This window comes from Bos javanicus, chromosome 13, assembly GCF_032452875.1.
Source record: "Bos javanicus breed banteng chromosome 13, ARS-OSU_banteng_1.0, whole genome shotgun sequence".
Taxonomy (NCBI): Eukaryota; Metazoa; Chordata; class Mammalia; order Artiodactyla; family Bovidae; genus Bos; species Bos javanicus.
The window spans coordinates 51,696,680-51,717,860 of NC_083880.1; the positions used below are offsets into that span (position 1 = coordinate 51,696,680).

General features: G+C 38.8%; 1 protein-coding gene across 3 annotated transcripts in view; it reads right to left on the reverse strand.

The window, feature by feature from the left end:
* Positions 1-21,181, reverse strand: part of ATRN (attractin) — a 190,046-nt gene that overhangs the window by 119,951 nt on the left and 48,914 nt on the right. For all 3 annotated transcript variants that reach the window (XM_061436678.1, XM_061436676.1, XM_061436677.1), the window contains exons 2-3: positions 10,210-10,293; positions 7,833-7,946 (exon numbers count right to left, since the gene is read on the reverse strand). In XM_061436678.1, the coding sequence (XP_061292662.1) occupies positions 7,833-7,946; positions 10,210-10,293 (198 nt within the window). The remainder of the gene's footprint in view (positions 1-7,832; positions 7,947-10,209; positions 10,294-21,181) is intronic.

The window sequence follows — 21,181 nt, forward strand, 5'->3', positions numbered from 1 at the left end:
AACTTTATTAGCTGATGGATACTAAACATATACCACGAAAGACATGAAAAGTAAAAATAGAAATAACAGTCTGATATACAAACACCCATAATCCCAATACTATTAGCATTCTGATGTATTTTATTTGCCTAACTGATGCCATATTACACCTTATATTCTATTTTTCTAAGTAATAGTCCATAATCTTTCTACGTCTCTAACTCCCTCAGAGCTTTTAGAACCTTACTCAGAGCTCAGCACACAATAGTATCTGTTGGGTCTTTGTAAAGAGAAAGAACTACTGAGTCTAAGGGTCTAAATGACGGTTTTAAAGCTCTCAATTCATATACCAACTTGCTTTCCAGAAGAGAGATGCTGACTCGAAATCCCACCAAGACACCTCATCCTGACAACAACAAGGATTTGGTTCAGTTCAGTTGCTCAGTTGTGTCTGACTCTTTGTGACCCCATGAACCGCAGCACGCCAGGCCTCCTTGTCCATCAAGAACTCCTGGAATCCACCCAAACCCACATCCATCAAGTCGGTGATGCCATACAACTATCTCATCCTCTGTCGTCCCCTTCTCCTCCTGCCCTCAATCTTTCCCAGCACCAGGGTCTTTTCCATGAGTCAGCTCTTCACATCAGGTGGCCAAAGTATAGGAGTTTCAGCTTCAACATCAGTCCTTCCAGTGAACACCAGGACTGATCTTTAGGATGGACTGGTTGAATCTCCTTGCAGTCCAAGGGACTCTCAAGAGTCTTCTCCAACACCACAGTTCAAAACCATCAATTCTTCGGTGCTCAGCTTTCTTCACAGTCCAACTCTCACATCCAGACATGACCACTGGAAAAACTATAGCCTTGACTAGACGGACCTTTGTTGGCAAAGTAATGTCTCTGCTTTTTAATATGCTGTCTAGGTTGGTCATAACTTTCCTTCCAAGGAGTAAGCGTCTTTTAATTTCATGGCTACAATCACCATCTGCAGTGATTTTGGAGCCCAAAAAAATAAAGTCTGACATCTATTTGCCATGAAGTGATGGGATCGGATGCCATGATCTTAGTTTTCTGAATGTTGAGCTTTAAGCCAACTTTTTCACTCTCCTCTTTCACTTTCATCAAGAGGCTCTTTAGTTCTTCTTCACTTTCTGCCCTAAGGGTGGTGTCATCTGCATATTTAGCTTGGCTAGTTTAATATATGAAAGTGATCTTTTTAACTATGGGTTTGAGCTTCTCTTATGCTCCTGAGTTTGATTTTTCCTATGTTTACTTTCCATCTTTTGCTTTTCTTCATATGCTCATATCTTTTGCCCAGTTATCATTCAGTACCACCATAATCTCATTCAGAAAAAGCCTAACTCCTTATCAGGCCCTGTGTAATCTGTTCCACACACACAACCCCATCCCATGAACAAACATCTCATCTGTTACAGATGGTCCCCAACTTATGGATGGTTCAATTTAAAATCTTTTGACTATAATTTTTTGACTTACAATGGTACAAAAGGAACTCATTTTCAGTAGAAACTGTACTTAGAATTTTGAATTTTGACTTCCTCCCAGGCTAGTGATATGCTGTATGATACTCTTTCACGGTGCTAGGCACTGGCACAGAGCTGCAGCCCTCAGTCAGTCACATGATCACAAGGGTAAACAATTACTCTGTACCCAGACAACCATTCTGCTTATCACTTTCAGTACCATATCAATAAATTACATGAGATAGTCAACATTAATTATAAAATAGGCTTTGTATTAGATGACTTTCCCAACTACAGGCTAATATAAGTGTTCTTAGCACATTTAAAGTGGCCGAGGCTAAGCGATGTTGTTCAATAGGTGAGATGTATTAAATGTATTAAAATATTGTCAGCCTAGAATGGGTTTATCAGGATGTAATCCCATCATAAGCTAAAGAAGATCTGTACTTTCTTCCTTTCACTCACTTGACCCCAGACATGCTGGCTTCTTTTCTTTCCTAGAGCACACATTTTGGAGTCTACGACTGTCTTAAATGCTCATTCATTATGACCTAATAATTCTATTTCTTAGTAGAAAAAACACTTACTCATGTACACAAAGACAAATACATAAGAATCCTCACTATAGCACTATTCAGAATGAGAACAGGTTGAAACCACATAAATGGTCATTCAGGAGCTGGATGAATGAGTCATTACATACATGGAGGTCTCTGGGACTAACAAGGCACTCATCAAGCCATTCTGATGAGTAGGAAAAAAAAAAAAAACAAGCATTAAGACAACAGGCCTAGTGTATGTGTACATTTATGTGTATTTAATAAGTGCATATAAAAATGAATGGAAGAGCATATAAGCAGGGTGTGAGGAGGAAGAAGGGATAGGATGTTTATTCAACAAGTTTTTAATATGAAGGCAGAACTCTAGGAAACCAATGACCCTGAAAGTGCTCTGCTGCTGCTACTGCTGCTAAGTCGCTTCAGTCGTGTCCAACTCTGTGCGACCCCATAGACGGCAGCCCACCAGGCTCCCCGTCCCTGGGATTCTCCAGGCAAGAACACTGGAGTGGGTTGCCATTTCCTTCTCCAATGCATGAAAGTGAAAAGTGAAAGTGAAGTCACTCAGTCATGTCCGACTCTGTGCAACCCCATGGACTGCAGCCTACCAGGCTCCTCTGCCCATGGGATTTTCTAGGCAAGAGTACTGGAGTGGGTTGCCATTGCCTTCTCTGAAGGTGCTCTAGGGGTTGCAAAATAGTGAAGCATTTTCTACTATGTATTCAACTGACAAATACTAAGTACTTACTACAAGTAAGCCACTGTTCTAGGTACAGTGAACTCTGCCCTTACTGGAGTTCACCTCTCAGAGAAAGAATAAATAAGCCTAGATAATCAGTCCCCTATGCCTGGCCCACAGGTGTGTATACATAATGTCAGGCAGAGGTAAAGGCTATACATGGAAATAAAACAGTAAAAGAGCAGAAAGTGCTACTTTAGAAAGGGCATTTAGGGAAGGACTCTTGGAAGAACTGACATTTGATCACAGATCTAAATGAAGGTTTCAACCATCACCATACTTTCATCAGTTTTATACCCCAGAACTCTAAAACACTGAGAGATAAGTACTTGAACGAGTAGGATTACCCAGAAAAAGGCAAGTCAAAAGCAACCTTGGCATAACAAACACTGACACAGGAAAAGACTGGGGGCTTCAGTCACAAGTTGGACACTCGGTTATTCTTGTATGAATTTTAAGATCACAGAGATGTGAACTCTGATTCTCGTTCCAAAAGCCTAGACATGTTGTTAACATCTCTGAGCCTTAGCTTCCTCAAAAGCACAATGAAAGAAATTCTATCTACCTCACAACCAAGTAACGAGAATCAAACTGTTAAAGCAAGTGAAGTGTTTAAATAGTGTCTCACACTAGTGGGTGCCCAGTAAGAGATGGTTTCTAGTACTTATTATTTATACGGTGGGGACGTGTATAGAACGAATGACTGAATGGGTGGTGGGAGAAAGGATGGAGAGCCACAGAAGGAGAGGGACTAGATGACCACATTGCTGATGGGGATCAGCTTCCCTACGGTCAGAGAGACTCAGGCATTTGCTTCTTTTCACTTCAACAACTTGAAACTGTGACAGTTTTGGAATGTGCTTTCTCCCAGTGTGAAAATAAAATTGGTTTATGACCAAAAAATAGGGGCTTCCCTGATAGCTCAGTTGGTAAAGAATCCACCCGCAATGCAGGAGACCTCAGTTCAATTCCTGGGTCAGGAAGATCTCCTGGAGAAGGGATAGGCTGCCCACTCCAGTATTCCTGGGCTTCCCTTGTGGCTCAGCTGATAAAGAATCCACCTGCAATGTGGGAGACATGGGTTCGATCCCTGGGTTGGGAAAATCCCCTGGAGAAGGGAAAGGCTACCCACTCCAATATTCTAGCCTGGAGAATCCCATGGACTATACAGCAAAGAACTGGACATGACTGAGCAACTTTCACTTTCATGACAAAAATAAACTTTTAAAGAAAAAAGGAATACAAACATCAACCCAGTGTGCAAGGCAATAGAAAGTGTGTGGGTGAGAAAGTGATGGTGCAGGTGGGCCATTCAACTGTGACCCAGAGCTGCCTCCACCTCCCTGTCCCCTGCCCCTAGGCAGGTGAATAACTGCAGACTCAGCTTAGGCTGCAGCCAGCAGTTCAACTTGAGAATCAAGAACTGCTTGCCCTGGGGTTCTTCATAATCTTGTATTTTAAACACAGAGTATCACTGTTCAGAACCATTTTTGAAAATCGCTGAACTAAAGATACTGTCTTAATTCAACATAACTGTCCCAGACAGACATGGACTCTCTAAACACACCTAGGGCACAACCTGATGTTGCCAACTACACTGTGTAAGTTTACTAGTAATCCTCAGTTGTTGTTGTTCTTTTTTAAAAATATTTATTAGTTTATTTCTTTTGCTGTGTCAGGTCTTAGTTGCTGCACTTTGGCTCTTTGTTGTGGCGCATGGGCTTCTTTCTAGTTGTGGTGTGCAGGCTTAGCTGCCCCGAGGCATGTGAGATTTTAGTTTCCTGACCAGGGATCAAACCCACGTCCCCTGCATTGGAAGGCAGATTCTTAACCACTGGGCCCCCAGGGAAGTCCCAGTAATCCTCAGTCTGACACACCCGTCTACTTATAAAACACTACACTCAAGGACAGGCAGATGTGGAAGGTAAGCCAGATTCTTAAAGTCAGGGATAGGAGCCAGGGGATGGGCCAGACAACATCTATACTTCTGACTGGTGAAGGAAGATCTACAGTCACAAAAGAGATTTGACTTGCCACAGTCTGACCATGATTTCAACACAGTGTTGGACACAAAGACTGACTCCCGCTTTCACAAGACTTCCTCTAACAGCTCTTCATCACAGTCTAAACAACTGCCTCCTCAGTATTTGACTTTCTTAAAAACAACAACAAAAACTTCTAAAAGGAATAAAAATGTTCTCAGAGAGGAAAACTACTCTCCCTGCTGCATCATCACTACCACCTCTGCGTCTTCTTCCCAAAAGATATGAGCAGAGCTGGCAGGTGTTCCACACAGGTGCTACGCTTTCACATTTGTTGATGTGAATGCACCACAAAATCATAATGTTGTACAACTGGATGAGAGTTGCTCCAGTGGTTCTCAAACTTGCCAAGCAGTGGAACTCTGTTAAACAAACTTTATTCAGAACTTCAACATATAAAAGATAAATGTAATCAACCAGTTCAGTATCCAACTCAACTTGACGGTTTGGGATGCACCCAGTGAAAACACAGTACACCACCTTCTGTTCAGGCTTCAGAAGCTGAGGAGCAGAGCACTTAAATGACCTGTTCAGACTCATGAAGAGATGTGGGCAGAACTCAGATTAGAAGTCCACATCTTCTGAATCCTGTGTGGCTCTCCTTTTCTTTATTTGGCTTAACAATCTGCCTCCAAGCTCACTCTGTTCTGGTCCCCACAGCACATTACACTGGATTGATTCCTCTACCCAAAGTCCTCCTGACCCAAAGGCACTCCTCAGCATCCCATCTTTGTGAAAGTGCCTTAGGACTAACAGTTATTTTCACATTCTTCGGTATATCAGTGCTTCAAGAGTCTGTGTTTCAGGGAAATTTCAATTATTAAACATACATTGCCTCACTATGATTTTAGAAGATGCACACTCAAATATGTCATAAGTTAAATTTTAACACAATCAATAATTACTTTATACCTGTCAGTAAATAAACTTTTTAATAGAAACTTAAAAATCCTCCTGTTGTCTGTACATTTACTTTGGCTTCTCTCAAAAGTCAATGACTAAAACAGTTATACCCTTCTGTTTATTTGTTGCTGCTACTGGTTCACATGTCTGCTCATTAAATACACAGTCAGGTGAACTATATGGTTATGCAAACCCACTTGGCAAATGTTCCCACAGAGCTACTGGCAAGCTCATTCAAAGTGCCTGGCACACAGAAGGGACTCCATGAATTTTAATTAACAAATGCAGTTACCAAGTGAACCTTCAACATGTTCAACATATACTATTATCATGACAGCATCATACTATAGATATAATAGTTTTTGTGCCTATGTTAAAGTTTGGTGTGCTTCTTGCTATAATACAAGGTATGAGTCAAATTCTGGGATAAATATAGATAGTCCAACATGTGGCCAATCCTCAATGGTACCCCACTCCAGTACTTTTGCCTGGAAAATCCCATGGACGGAGGAGCCTGGTGGGCTGCAGTCCATGGGGTCGCTAGGAGTCGGACACAACTGAGCGACTTCACCTTCACTTTTCACTTTCGTGCATTGGAGAAGGAAATGGCAACCCACTCCAGTGTTCTTGCCTGGAGAATCTCAGGGACGGGGAAGCCTGGTGGGCTGCCGTCTATGGGGTTGCATAGAGTAGGACACGACTGAAGTGACTTAGCAGCAGCAGCATAGCCTATCCACCCTGTTCTTTGGTCCTCTAAGTGAATCTCTGAAACCCAGAAAATGACCTTGGTTCTCAGTTCAAAGATATATTGGAGAGATTTCTAAGCCAAAGGGAGTGGAGAAATACAAGGGTACATTAGTCCTCTGACCTCATCTGTCCTTTGCCTTCTCGTGTTTGGCTTCTCGCCTTCTGTTATCTTCTCATTCATATGAGACATCAACCAGCCCCACGTGAGGAATACAAAAAATATTGTTAAATTGATTTCTTTTAAAGTCAGAGAACTAAAATATTTGAGGGGAAGAAATCAAGAAAGTCAGTTGTAAATGAAAAACTGACAACTATGACTCTCTGGTGCTGCTGCTGCTAAGTTGCTTCAGTCGTGTCCGACTCTGTGCGACCCTATAGACAGCAGCCCACCAGGCTCTCCCATCCCTGGGATTCTCCAGGCAAGAACACTGGAGTGGGTTGCCATTTCCTTCTCCAACGCATGAAAGTGAAAAGTGAAAGTGAAGTCGCTCAGTTGTGTCCGACTCCTCGAGACCCCATGAATTGCAGCCTACCAGGCTCCTCCGTCCATGGGATTTTCCAGGCAAGAGCACTGGAGTGGGGTGCCATTGCCTTCTCCATGACTCTCTAAGGATATGCATTTCAGAAAACATATTTTAAAAATCCTCTGTAGAGTAAAAGGAAGAAAACTAGACCAGTTTTGAATTCACATGTGGTCAAAAATATGATAAATAACACAGCTATTGACTGTTGATAAAAAGTAAAATGCCAAAACAATTCAGAATACCCCATATATTTGGTGTTAAACTGTTTAACTATAAACACAAAATATACTTTCTGAAAAAAAAAATCACAACACATAACTGGAATGCTTCTCATTATCCACAGATAACCACTGCTCATTTATGTATATTCTTCCAGAACTTTTTCCTCACCCATGTTAAGGTATTTACATAATTACATATCACACATACACACAACTACATATGAATACAACAAATAATTCCTGAATGCTTATGCAATGAGGAACACAACAAGGATCAAAATGAACATGATTCCTGATTTCATTTTTTAACAGAAATATTATTAGTCAATATATTACAAAACATTTTCAGATGTATACTTCACCACCACCACAAGAAGTAGGTAAACTTGATACTACTATCACAGTTTTACAGATCAGGAAACTAAAAAGAGAGTATTTTGCCCCGCAAAGTTACCCAGTAGTTACAGGCAACGAAGTCAGGACTAGCACACAACCGACAGGACTCCATAACTAGTACTCTTTCCATGAAAACGTTTTAAGTGATAAAAAGGTGAATCCAGTGAGAATACAGTCTAGGAGATACATGAATTCAGAAATCAAATAATGGTTAATTATTATTTATATGACTGAGCTTACCTAAAGGCAGCAACTAGGGGTGCATAAATTGAGTCCCCGTCATAAACATATAAATGGTCCCAACTACACTCTGTAGCAAAATGATTGAAACGAAGTCTCATTATTCTATTTGGCCTGAAAAGAACAGAAAAAAGTAATTTATACTAATCATCATCACTCCCAAACATTTGAGAAAAAAACAGTTTTTTAAAGAATCTATAGAGAAAAGAAATTAAGCACTCCTTCACTTGTCAAAGATTTCCTTAGTACTTGCTATGTGCAAAAGATCACCAAACATGCAATGGTAAACAAAATATACACGGTCTATGCATCTTGGACCTTACAGTCACCATTCTTTACCAATTCATTAGCCCTTCTTAGTCAACTTCAGACGCCATACTACCTCATTTCACAAACATACCTGTCGATCCTCTAAACTCACCTGCCCCTCTGCCTTTTCATGGAACTCCCTGGAAAATCCCCAATCTAGAGAAAAAAGTTTATCTGCTTTGATCTAGACTGAATCTAGAGGAAAAAAGCCATGCTGGAAAAAGTCACACCACTGGGTAGGCTGGGTCCAGTACTGGTGCTCTGATTCTGCCAGCCGTCTTCCTAATTAACTTTCAAGTACTATTTCAAACCACTCAGTCCCATCTACCTGCTTATGCTCAGCACGCAGACAAAATTTTCTCAAATTCCTGTTTTCCAAAATAGGTACACACCTATCTACTTTTCCTTCTATCTCTGAAATATTTAAGATCTCCCTCTCTTCTGAAACTCCACACCCACACTTAAATCTCTTCAAGTATCACATATCTTATAAAAAACAAAACAAAAAAACTTCAAATCCCAACTCTCCTTCCAGCTACTAATGCACCTGTCCCTTTCTCCTCTGAAATGCCACAGAAGACTTTGCTTTTCTCAAATTCTTCACATCCCACTCTTCATTCTCCAACCTGGCTTTAGCACAAACACTCTATTCAAAAAGTTTTTGGTACTATCCACACCATCTATATCTTGGTGATTTCTAACTATAAGTCTCCAGCCTGAATCTTTTGTCTACTTCATATTTTGTGTCTAAATAACATCCCTAATCAAACATCTAAATAAATACATAAACAAGTTAACTTACATGGTGATGAATACTGCAAAGAAATTAAAGGAATGTGATGTATTAATAGTAGTACAACAAGTGGTGGGGAAATACTCCAGAAAGTTATAGAAAAGATTAAAATAGTGAGAGGTAAGCCATGTGAAAAGTTGGAAGAGACAATGTTTCAGACAGAGAGAACAACAGTCATAAAGTCTTAGACTTAAGAAGTTGATGTGTCCGAGCAACATGAAGAAAATCAGCATGTGTGAAACAGCAAACAGAAGAAGCCACGAGATAAGAAGTGAGTGAGAAGTGCGCAAGGGACAAAGGTAAAAACTGGAGCTGGAGGCCAATTTCAAGGCTTTTACAGTGGCCCAGGAGAAAAGAGGATGGTTGGTGGTTCTTTCAGTAACTGTAGAGTTGAAAACGAAAGGGAAAGCATGGGTCCTACTACTAATGGAAAGAAAGGTACCTGCTGACTGGTAACACCTGCCATGGAACTGTTAGGTTAGCGAGAAATAAACTTCTATAGATTAAATCACTAAAAATAATAATGAAATAAGCTAACCAACAAACAAATAAAAAGGGCAATCCAAATCTCCTGCCTTCCCTGCTACCTGTTCAAGCAAAATTTTCTTTACATACTTCAACCATAATAAAATATTCTGTTTTCTAACTATCACAATCAAAAATATATAAATTTCTGGTATGTATAATTCATCTGCAAATCAACACAAATTTTAAAATTAACACTGAAGATTAAGAAAAAAATTTTTTTGTTGTTGTTGTTCAGTCGCTAAGTCGTGTCTGACTCTTTGTGACCCAATGGACTGCAGCACACCAGGCTCCTCTGTCCTCCACTATCTCCCAGAGTTTGCTCAAATTCATGTCCATTAAGTGTGATAAGAGAAGGAAACGGCAACCCACTCCAGTATTCTTGCTTGGAGAATCCCATGGACAGAGAAGCCTGGCGGGCCATGGTCCATGGGGTCGCAGAGAGTCGGACACAACTCAAGTGACTGAGCACGCAAGTCGGTGATGCTTTCTAACCATCTCATCCTTTGCCATCCCCTTCTCATTTTGCCTTCAATCTTTCCCAGCATCAGGGTCTTTTCCAATGAGTTGGCTCTTCACATCACATGGGCAAAGCATTGGAGCTTCAGCTAATCAAATTCACTTGTGAAAGAAAAGTTTACCAAATAAAAAATACTTTAAGTTGATATAGACTGTTAATTTTACTTGTTGGAAAAGTAATCTCACAATGAGCTCTATCTTAAAAAAGAAAAAAAAGTCATTATTACTTACTGTCCTTCAATGAGCCATGTGCATTTTGTTTTATATTTATAATTTCCAGGTCCATCTGTTATAAATCCAGAAGATCCAGTTAGTCTGTAATTAAATAAAGTTCAAACTCATAAAAATTTAATGTATTAATAATATCCTTCTTAATTCTCAATACAATCCAAGTGGGTACACTGATACATATTATGGCCCAAAGAAAATGACTGGATAGTTATTTCATTCAGATTACACAAATCTGGATGAAACAAAATCTAGTCATATACTTAAGGGGATACAAACATATGAAAACCAAAAGGAATGAACAAAAACACCAAAATTTTTCCAGCTAAGATGGGAAAATCACATTTTGCACTATAAAAATGGCCACAAGAAGTGACTTATAAGTTGGTTTTTAAAAAATAAGGCCACACAGTTACCATTACAAGAAAAATGTGCTAATACAATAAACATGCTGTGGCCAGCATAATTGTGATGGGCAAGCACATCAATCCACAACACCCAACAGCTGAAGTGGCAATCCACTGCATTCCATTAGCAGTATAAATCAGCACCTACTCCCCACACACATGCCAAGCTTGGAAGTTTATCAATATTTTTAGGTCTTGCCAATGATAGGCACATCCTAGTATCTCATTGATATTTTTACTGGTACTAATGCTAACGTATGAGTTTTTTCTTATATGTTTTGATCATCTGCATTTTCTCCTTTGCAAATTAAGATTCCATATTCTTTACCTATTTTGCTACCAAGTTGTTGTTGTTGTTCAGTCACTAAGTTGTGACCGACTCTTTGCAACACCAGGAACTGTAGCATGCCAGGCTTCTCTGTCCTTCACTGTCTCCCTGAGTTTGCTCAAACTCATATCTGTTAAGCCAATGATACCACCCAATCATCTCATTCTCTGTCACCCCCTTTTCCTCTTACCCTCAATCTTTCCCAGCATCAAGGTCTTTTCCAATGAATTCACTCCTTGCATCACATTTAAGAGCTCTTTTTATATCAAGGAGCTCCCATTTGTATGGTAAATGTACTATAAATATATTTCCTCAGTTTATTTTTTCTTTATACTTTGTGTCTACTATCTTTTGCTATATAGAAAATTTTAATATGTAAGAAGGATGCTATCTTTCCTAATAGCTGTTTCCAGATCACTTTTCCTCCCTATTCCATCAACAATGTCAGCTTTTCTGAAACAGATGCTCTCTTCTGGATCTGCATTCCTTACTTTCTGAGTCACCTACTGACACACCAGTTACTCCTCTTCACCTACTCAAAATATCAGCATCTATTTCACTAACCTCCACTCAACCATAATAAAGATGTTCCACCCAAAGCCCAGCAACTCCGTATTTTAAACTTCACCATTAAGAATCTTTTCCTCTACCCTACTTTAGTTACCAACTCTTTTCAGACCTGCTGTTAGGGGTAAAAGCTCTACCACCAAAATCTCCATTTAAGGTGACCTACACTCTGATGACCATTTCTGCTTTCTCTAGTTCATTTAGCCTAGCTCCCCCTCTCTAGTGAGTCTCCAGCCCCAGAGACCACAATCCACAAACTCTTCGTGTTCGTCACTCACACATCCTGCTTTCCAACTTACCTAGTTATGATTCCTGGGTCCATCACAAATACCATCCCCTGAAAATCCCTCGACATCTTCGCATTCTCTCTCTTGCTGTACTTGCCTGGTATCAATGTCTCTGTGTCTTATTCCCCAACATCCATCCCATTCCCAAAATGTCAGTCTAAGCCAATCATGATTTCCTGTGCCCTCGTGCCAATTAGAAATGTGTATCAGTTAAGTTCTAATGTAATTCACAGAAAAACCTAAATAGTAATGACTAACCAAGATATAAAGCCCAAACGTAAGCAACCCGGAGCACATAAAGCATTTCTATGATCATTAGGGACTTCTATCTTGTTGCTCTTGTCCTCCTCAACATGTGCTTCCACCTCATAATCCAAGATGGCTGCACAAACTCCAATTATCATCTCCTTATTCTACCCAGCAGGAAGAAGTTGCAAGGAAACAAGGTACACACGCCCTTTCCTCTAAGTCAAAAATGACCATTCAACTTACCCCCTAGCCAAAACTTAGACATACCTAAATGTACAGGGAGGCTGAGAAATAGAGCCATTATCCCAGATGACCATGTATATACTCAGTGAAAAATCAGGACTCTTTATTGAAGAGGAGAAAGGCTATTATTTGGGTCACAGCATGTAATCTAATCTTAGGTGTGAGGGGAAGTCTGATGGAAGGCTTCTAGGAAATATTTCCTCATTCCTACGAAAGATAGTGTGGTAGATAGGAAGCTATGCCACCTAGACCTCCTCTTCAAGAAAAGACTTGTTGCCAGCTGCAGAAGCGATTGTGGTCCACAGACAGCACCCAGATGTCAGTTCCATCAGGAGTTGCCTTACCTCAGGCCATGCCCTTCCAAGTACAGTCCATCCTAGAATGGATATAAAGGCTGGGCATTTTTCAATTTAACACAGGACAACTCTGGCAAGCAATCATTACTCCAGAGCTCTCTTTTGTCAGGCCTGCATTGAAACTCAACTTCTTCCTTTGCCCAGTTCTGCTTCCTGCCCCTTCCTCACCTAGATGTTATACCTAACTTGTACTTCAAACTTCATCTCAGCAAATGCTTTTAAGAAACCCAACCTGTGACAGAAATCCTGAGACCAGCCTTCTTCCACTGGACTTTGCTGTGTTTGGATTTTAATTTAGTCATTATGCCATGAGCCAGAACACAAAGCCAGCACCAAGGGTGACAAATCAAAGGTGAGTGCAAAGGTCCCTGAAGAATAGTTACAAAACAACCACGGAGACCACCCCAATTTTATAGGTAAATAAATTTCCCACTAGCTCAGTTTTGTGGTATTCTACTATACTTTCCTCTTAAGAGTTTCTACAGACTTCACATGGACTTGTTAAGCTATTTGCAAATATACATCACTTTTGGAAAAAGATTATTTTATTTTAAATATTTACTTTGTATCTTTAAACATACATTTACATAATTTTACAGATAATGAATAGATGTGATCAGACAGGCTTTTTAGGGTCAACTAAAGGACAATTCTCCTTTTTCTTTCTTTACCGCCCTCTCCAGGTACTTCCCCCTTCTCCCCACCAAGATAAACATTTGACCACCTCACAAGCATTCTTATTTTTCTTCATACCTACAAGTTCCTAACAAGAATGTCCCTGATGAGTAGCCTCTAATGGTTCTCTTAAATCAGTTTTGGTTATACAAATTATTATTACACTAATCTTCTTATATCGTCCTCTTCTTCATTCAACAAAACTTTGTGGGAAATGCTCCAAGATATTGGGAACTGGTTTAATTCATGTAGCATAAATTCTACCCTACAATATATCATTTTTTTTCTGCCTTTCTCCAACTTTCTCATTTTGTTTTCAGTTGGTTGGCAGTATGTACACTGCTGCAGTAAATATCCCTATAATGTGACCTTACTTGTGCTTTTATTTCTAAGGAAATAATCTTAGGAGGAGGATTACCAGACCAAAAGAAATATGAATTTTAATTGTTGACCAGGCCGCAAATTATTTTCCAAAAGACTATAACAATTCACATTTGCACCAATGATAAATGAAAATATTCTATTCTCTACATCCCTTCTATATTAGGTGTTCTTGTTTCCTTTAAATTTTACTTGTTTTTAATTCAAAATTCCTTGTATTCTAGTAAATGGCCTGCAACTGGTTACTGAAAACATAAAGAGATTTGAAAGGGGAAGGCCAGGAATATTAACCTAAAATTTCAGGTCTAATTTTTCAGTATAATTAGTGGTCTAGGTATGGACTCTGGTACTTCCCATGTCTTCACCAGCAGCAACACAAAAGCATCAAACTGAAACACAGACATTTTAACAACACAAGACCAGAAACTTAAAAGAATTAACTCCTTGCTATTACTAATTTTCCCACTTAAGAATACACAGAGGGCAATTCTGTGATGGAAATGAATACAGGGAAAATAGGGGAATCCTCTATAGGAGGCAGGTTTCAAAGGAATAATCTTGTAACTTGTAAACCACATCTAACAGTTTGCAACCCCATGGACTACAGCTTGCCAGGCTTCTCTGTCCATGGGATTTCCCAGGCAAGAATACTGGAGTGGCTTGTCATTTCCTTCTCCAGGGGATCTTCCTGACCCAGGGATCAAAACTCCTTCTCCTGAATTGCAGGCAGAGTCTTTACTGCTGAATCACAAGGGAAACCCCATCTTGTAACTATTTCTAACTTACTTGTATTATTATTACCAGACAATATAACATGTAAAACCTCAACTTCTTTCATCTGTTAAAAATTTTCTTGGGACTTTCCTGGTAGTCCAATGGTTAAGAATCTGCCTTCCAACACAGAGGATGTGGGTTTGATCCTTGATCGGGGAACTAAGATCCCACATGCCATGAGACAACTAAGCCCACGGGCCACAACCACTGAGCCCACGCACTCTTGAGCCCATGCACCACAACAAGAGAAGGCGACATGTGCTGCAACTAGAGAAAGCCAGAGCACCGAAACAAAGACCCTGTGCAGCCAAAAATAAGTAACACCATGTTCATCTTCCCAAGGGAAATCTTACACTCCAGAAAGACATTACTTAACAAAGTTGGGACTGCTTAGGAAATGTTCCTGGGCCTACATGTTTATTAAAACTAGGTGAATTAATCTCTTAAAAAAGAGAAAATGGTTTTCTTTATGGTCAAGTACCTTGAACATTAATAAATACTTATGTATGTGTTGTTGCTGTTTAGTCACTAAGTCATGTCCGGCTCTTTTGAGACCCCATGGACTATAGGCCGCCAGGCTCCTCTGTCCAGGGGATTTCCCACACAAGGATACTGGAATGGGTTGCCATTTCCTTCTCCAGGAAATCTTCCCGACCTACGGATCAAACCCATGTCTTCTGCATTGGCAGGTGGATTCTTTACCACTGAGCCACCAGGGAAGCCCGTATTTATATATACACAAACATAATTAAGTTTACTGAATGCACTATTCAATTCCTTTTATATTTTTGTTTATAAAAAATCTACCAAATCTAATTCAGATGAATGTATACTGAAATGAGGTACTATGACTGCTCCATCACTGACATTTCTCATTTTTTTTTGCTTTCTGTATTTATTTAGCCATACAAGCTTACAACTATGAGACCTTCATAAATTATGCCTATTAACTCATTTAACTTATTTGATACTCAAATTCCACTTTGTCTATAACTACTGATTTTTCTTCATTTTCCTGGGCCTTAAATATTTACTCAACTCCTTATTTTTTATATTTCTTTATATTGCATTGACCAAAAAGTTTGTTTAGTTTTTTCCATAAGATGGCTCTGGTAGTGCTCAGTTGTCTTTAATTTCATTCAAAACAATTGTGTAGGACTGTATTGTGACAACTGTAATATCAGTGTACATTTTTTTTAAAAAGCAGAAAAATCAGTGAATTTTTGTGTAGCAATTTTAATATTGAAGATGGAAGAAAAAAAGCAACACTCAGCATATTATGCTTTATTATTTCAAGAAAGGTAAAAATGCAAGTGAAATGCAAAAAAAGTTTTGTATAATGTCTGGGAAAGGTGCTGTGACTGACAGAATGTACTAAAAGTGGTTCACAAAGTTTCGTGTTGAAGATTTCTGGCTGGATGATACTTCACAGTCAGGAAGACCAGTTGAAGCTGACAGCAATCAAATTGAAAACATCAGTATTATACCACATGGGAGACAGTCGACATACTCAAAATACCCAAATCAAGTGCTGAAAAGCATCTGCATCAGCTTTGTTATGTTAATCGTTCTGATGTCTGGGTTCCACATAAGTGAAAAAAACCTTCCTAACTGTATTTTTGTATTCAGTTCTCTACTGAAATTTAACAAAAACATTCCATTTTTAAAACCGATTGTAATGGGCAATGAAAAGTGGACATTGAACAATAATGTAGAACAGAAGAGATCATGGGACATGTGAAATGAACCACCACAAACCACACCGAAGGCCAGTCTCCATCCAAAAAAGATGCTGCTGTGTACATGGTGGGATTAAAAGGGAGTCCTCTATTATGAGTTCCTTCCAGAAAACCAAACAATTAATTCTAACAAGTACCATTCCCAATTAGACCAACTGAAAGCAGCACTCAACGAAAAGTGTCTGGAATCAGTCAACAGAAAATGCATAATCTCCCATCAGGACAAAACATGGCCGCATGTTTCTCTGATGACCAGGCAAAAACTGTTACAGCTTGGCTGGGAAGTTCTGAGTCATCCAGGTATTCACTGGACATTGCACCTTCAGATATCCATTTATTTCAGTCTTTACAAAATTCTCTTAATGGAAAAAAATCTCAGTTCCCTGGAAGACTGTAAAAGGCACATGAAACAATTCTTTGCTCAAAATGAATAAGTTTTAGAAATATGAATGGGCCTGAAAAATGGCAGAAGGTACTGGAGTGAAATGGTGAATACATTGTTCAATAAAGTTCTTAGTGAAAATGAAAAATGTGTTCTACTTTTACTTAAAAATTGAAGGACTTTTTTGGCCAACTCTAAAATTTTCAAAAATTTATTTCTTCTTTTCAATTTTTAAATTAAAAAAATTATTTTATATTGGAGTATAATTGATTATAGTTATAGTACAGTCATTATGTTATTTTCAGTTGTACAACAAAGTGATGCAGTTATATGTACATGAGTCTATTCTTCTCAAATTCTTTTCCCATTTAGGTTATTATAGTATTGAATAGAGGCTTCCCTGGTGGCTCAGACAACAAAGAATCTGCCTGCAATGTGGGAGACCTGGGTTCAATCCCTGGGTTGGGAAGATCCCCTGGAAGTGGGCATGACAACCCACTCCAGTATTTTTGCCTGGAGAATCCCCGTGAACAGAGGAGCCTGGTGGGCTACAGTCCATGGGGTCGCAAAAAATCAGACATGACTCAGTGACTAAGCACTAGTATTGAATAGAGTTCCCTGTGCTATGCAGTAGGTTCTTATTGGTTATCTATTTTAAATATGGAAGTGTACATACATGTCAGTCACAAACTTTCAATCTATTCCTCCCCTCTATCTCCTGGTAACTATAAATTCATTCTCTAAGTCTGTGATCCTGTTTCTATTTTGTAAATAAGTTCATGTATCATTTCTTTAGGTTCCATAACTAAAGGATATGGTACACTTGTCTTTCTCTGACTGACTTCACTTACTATGATAATATCTAGGTCCATCCATGTTGTTGCAAAAGGCATTATTTCCTCCTTTTCGTGGCTGAGTAATATTCCACTGAATATATGCACCACATCTTCTTTATCCATTTCTCTGTCAGTGGACATTTAGGCTGCTTCCATGTCTTGGGTGTTGTACATAGTGCTGCAGTGAACACTGGGGTGCATGTATCTTTTTGAATTACAGTTTTATCCAGATATATGCCCAGCAGTGGGACTGCTGGATCATATGGTAGTTACATTTTTAGTTTTTTAAGGAACCTCCATACCGTTCTTCCTAATAGTTGCACCAATTTACATTGCCAAACGGTGTAGGAGGGATCCATTTTCTCCACCCCTCCTCCAGCATTTACTGTCTGTAGACTACTTGATGATGGTCATTCTGACAAGGGTGAAGTGATACCTCACTGTGGTTTTGATTTGCATTTCTCTAATAATTAGTGATGTTGAGCATCTTTTCACATGCTTCTTGGTCACCTGTATGTCTTCTCTGGAAAAATCTCTATTTAGGTCTTCTACCTATTTTTTGATTTTACTTTTTTTTTATTGTGCCACCAGAGTTGTATATAAATTGTGAAGACTAATGTCCTGTCAGTTGCATGGTTTGCAAATATTTTCTCCCATTCTATGGGTTATCTTTTTGTTTTATGCTTTCTTTTGTTCTACAAAAGCTTTTGAATTTAATTAGATCCTACTGGTTTATTTTTGTTTTTATTGCCATTATTCTAAGAGATGAATCAAAAAAGATACTGCTACAAAAAATAGATAATCCTGCAATTTATGTAAGAGTTCTGCCTATATTTTCCTCTTAAGAGTTTTATAGTGTCTGGTCTTACATTTAGGTCTTTAATCTATTTTTAGTTTATTTTTGTGTATGGTGTTAAAGAATGTTCTGATTTCATTATTTTTACCTGTAGTTATCCACTTTTCCCAGGACTATCTTTAAAGAAATTGTCTTTTCCCCACTGTATAATCTTGCCTCCTTTGTTGTAGACTGACCATAGGTGTGTGGGTTTATTTCTGGGCATTCAACCCTGTTCTATTGATTTGTATTTCTGCTTTTATGCTAGTACCATACACTGCTGACTGTAGCTCTCTAGTATAGCCTGAAGTCAGGGAGTCTGATTCATCCGGCTCCATTTTCCTTTCTCAAGACTGCTTTGGCTATTTAGGGTCTTTTATGTCTCTACAAAAATTTTAAGACTTTTTTGTTCTAGTTCTGTGAAAAATGCCATTAGTAATTTGATAGGGACTACACTGAATCTGTAGACTGCCCTGGGTAGTAGTATAGTCATTTTTACAATATCAGTTCTTCCAATTCAAGAGCATTTTTCCATGTTTGTGTCATCTTAGCTTTCTTTCTTCACTGTCTTAAAGTTCTTGGAGTACACATCTTTTGCCTCTTTAGGTAAGTTTATTCCTGGGTATTTTATTCATTTTGATGCAACAGTAAATGGAATGTTTCTTTACATTCTCTTTTTAATTTTTCATTGTTGCTGCTAAGTCGCTTCAGTCGTGTCCGACTGTGCGACCCCATAGACGGCAGCCCACCAGGCTCCCCGTCCCTGGGATTCTCCAGGCAAGAACACTGGAGTGGGTTGACATTTCCTTCTCCAATGCATGAAAGTGAAAAGTGAAAGGGAAGTCACTCAGTCGTGTCCGACTCTTCGCAACCCCACGGACTGCAGCCTCCCAGGCTCCTCCGTCCATGGGATTTTACAGGCAAGAGTACTGGAATGGGGTGCCGTTGCCTTCTCCGTTTTCATTGTTAGTGTATTGAAATACTATTACTCTTGTATTCTGCAATTTTACTGAATTCATTGATGAGCTCTAGTAGTTTTCTGGTAGCAGTTTTAGGATTTTCTATGTATAGTATCATGTCATCTGCAAACAGTGACATAATTATATTACTTATTTTTCGATCTGGATTCCTTTTCTTTTTCTTCTCTGATTGCCATGCCTAGACTTCCAAAACTACGTTAAATAATAGTAATGAAAGTGGACACCTTTGTCTTCTTCCTGATCTTAGATGAAATGCTTCTCATTTTTCACCACTGAGAATCATGTTTGCTGTGGGTTTGGCATATACGGCCTTTATTATGTTGAGATAGGTTCCCTCTATGCCCACATCCTGGGTGTTGAATTTTGTCAAAAGCTTTCCTGCATCTATTAAGATGATCATATGGTTTTTATTCTTCAATTTGTTGATGTGGTGTATCATAGGATTAAGTTGTGTATACTGAAGAGTCCTTGCATTTCTGGAATAAATCTCACTTGATAATGGTGTATGATCCTTTTAATATACTGTTGGATATGGTTTGCTAGTAATATTTTCTTGAGTTTTGCATCCATGTTCACCAGTGACATTGGCCTGCAGTTTTCTTTTTTTGTGATATCTTTGTCTGCTTTTAATATCAGGGTGATGATGGTCTCATAGAATGAATTTGGGAGTGTCCCTTCCTGGGTGGTTTTCGGCAATAGTTTGAGGATAGATGTTAACTCTTCTCTAAATGTTTGATATAATTTGCCTGTGAAGTCATCTGGTCCTAGATTTTTGTTTGCTGGAAAATTTTTTAATCACAGTTTCAATTTCAGTATTTGCGATTGGTCTATTCATATTTTCCGTTTCTTCCAGGTTCAATCTTGGAAGATTAAACCTTCCTAAGAATTTGTCCATTTCTTCTAGACTGTCAATTTTATTGGCATACAGTTGCTTTTAATAGTCTCTTATGATCTTGTGTAATTTTTTGGTGTCTACTGTAACTTCTTTTCCATTTCTAATTTTATGGATTTGAGTCCTCTCCCTCTTTTTCTTGATAAGTCTGGCTAAGGGTTTATTTTTGTTTACCTTTTCAAAGAAGCAACTTTTAGTTTCATTGATCTTTTCTATTGTTTTAATCATCTCCATTACATTTATTTCTGCTCTGATCTTCATGATTTCTTTCCTTCTACTAACTTTGGGTTTTGTTTGTTCTTTACTCTCTAGTTGCTTTAGGTGTAAGGTTGTTTATTTGAGGTTTTTTCTTGTTTCCTAAGATTGTATAAGTATAAACTTCCCTCTTGGCACTGCTTTTGCTGCATCCCACAGGTTTGGGGTCACCCTGCTTTCATTTTCACTTGTTTCTCAGTAATTTTTGATTTCCCCAGTGATCCACTGCTGTTTTAGTGGCATACTGCTTAGCCTCCATGTGTTTGTGTTTTTTCGTTTTTTTCTTGTAGTTGATTTCTAATCTCATAGTGTTGCAGTCAGAAATGATGCTTGATATGATTTCAATTTTCTTAAATTTATAAAGGCTCACTTTGAGGCCTAGTATGTGATCAATCCTGGTGAATGTTCCATGTGCGCTTGAGATGAATTTGTATTATGTTGCTTTTGGATGGAATGATCTACAAATATTAAGTTTAATGTGTCATTTAAGGCCTTTGTTTCCTTACCGCTCTGTGAATGAGCTGTCTGTTGATGAAAGTGGGGTGTTAAAGCCCCCCCACTATTACTGTTACTGTCAATTTCTCCTTTTATGGCTGTTAGTATTTGCCTTATATATTGAGGTGCTCCTATGCTGAGTGCATAAATATTAACGACTGTTACATCTTCCTTTTGGACTGACCCTTTGATCATTATGTAGTGTCCGTGTCTGTTGCAACACTCTTTACTTTAAAGTCTATTTTGTCTGATACAACTATTGCTTATCCAATTTTGATTTCCATTTGCATGGAA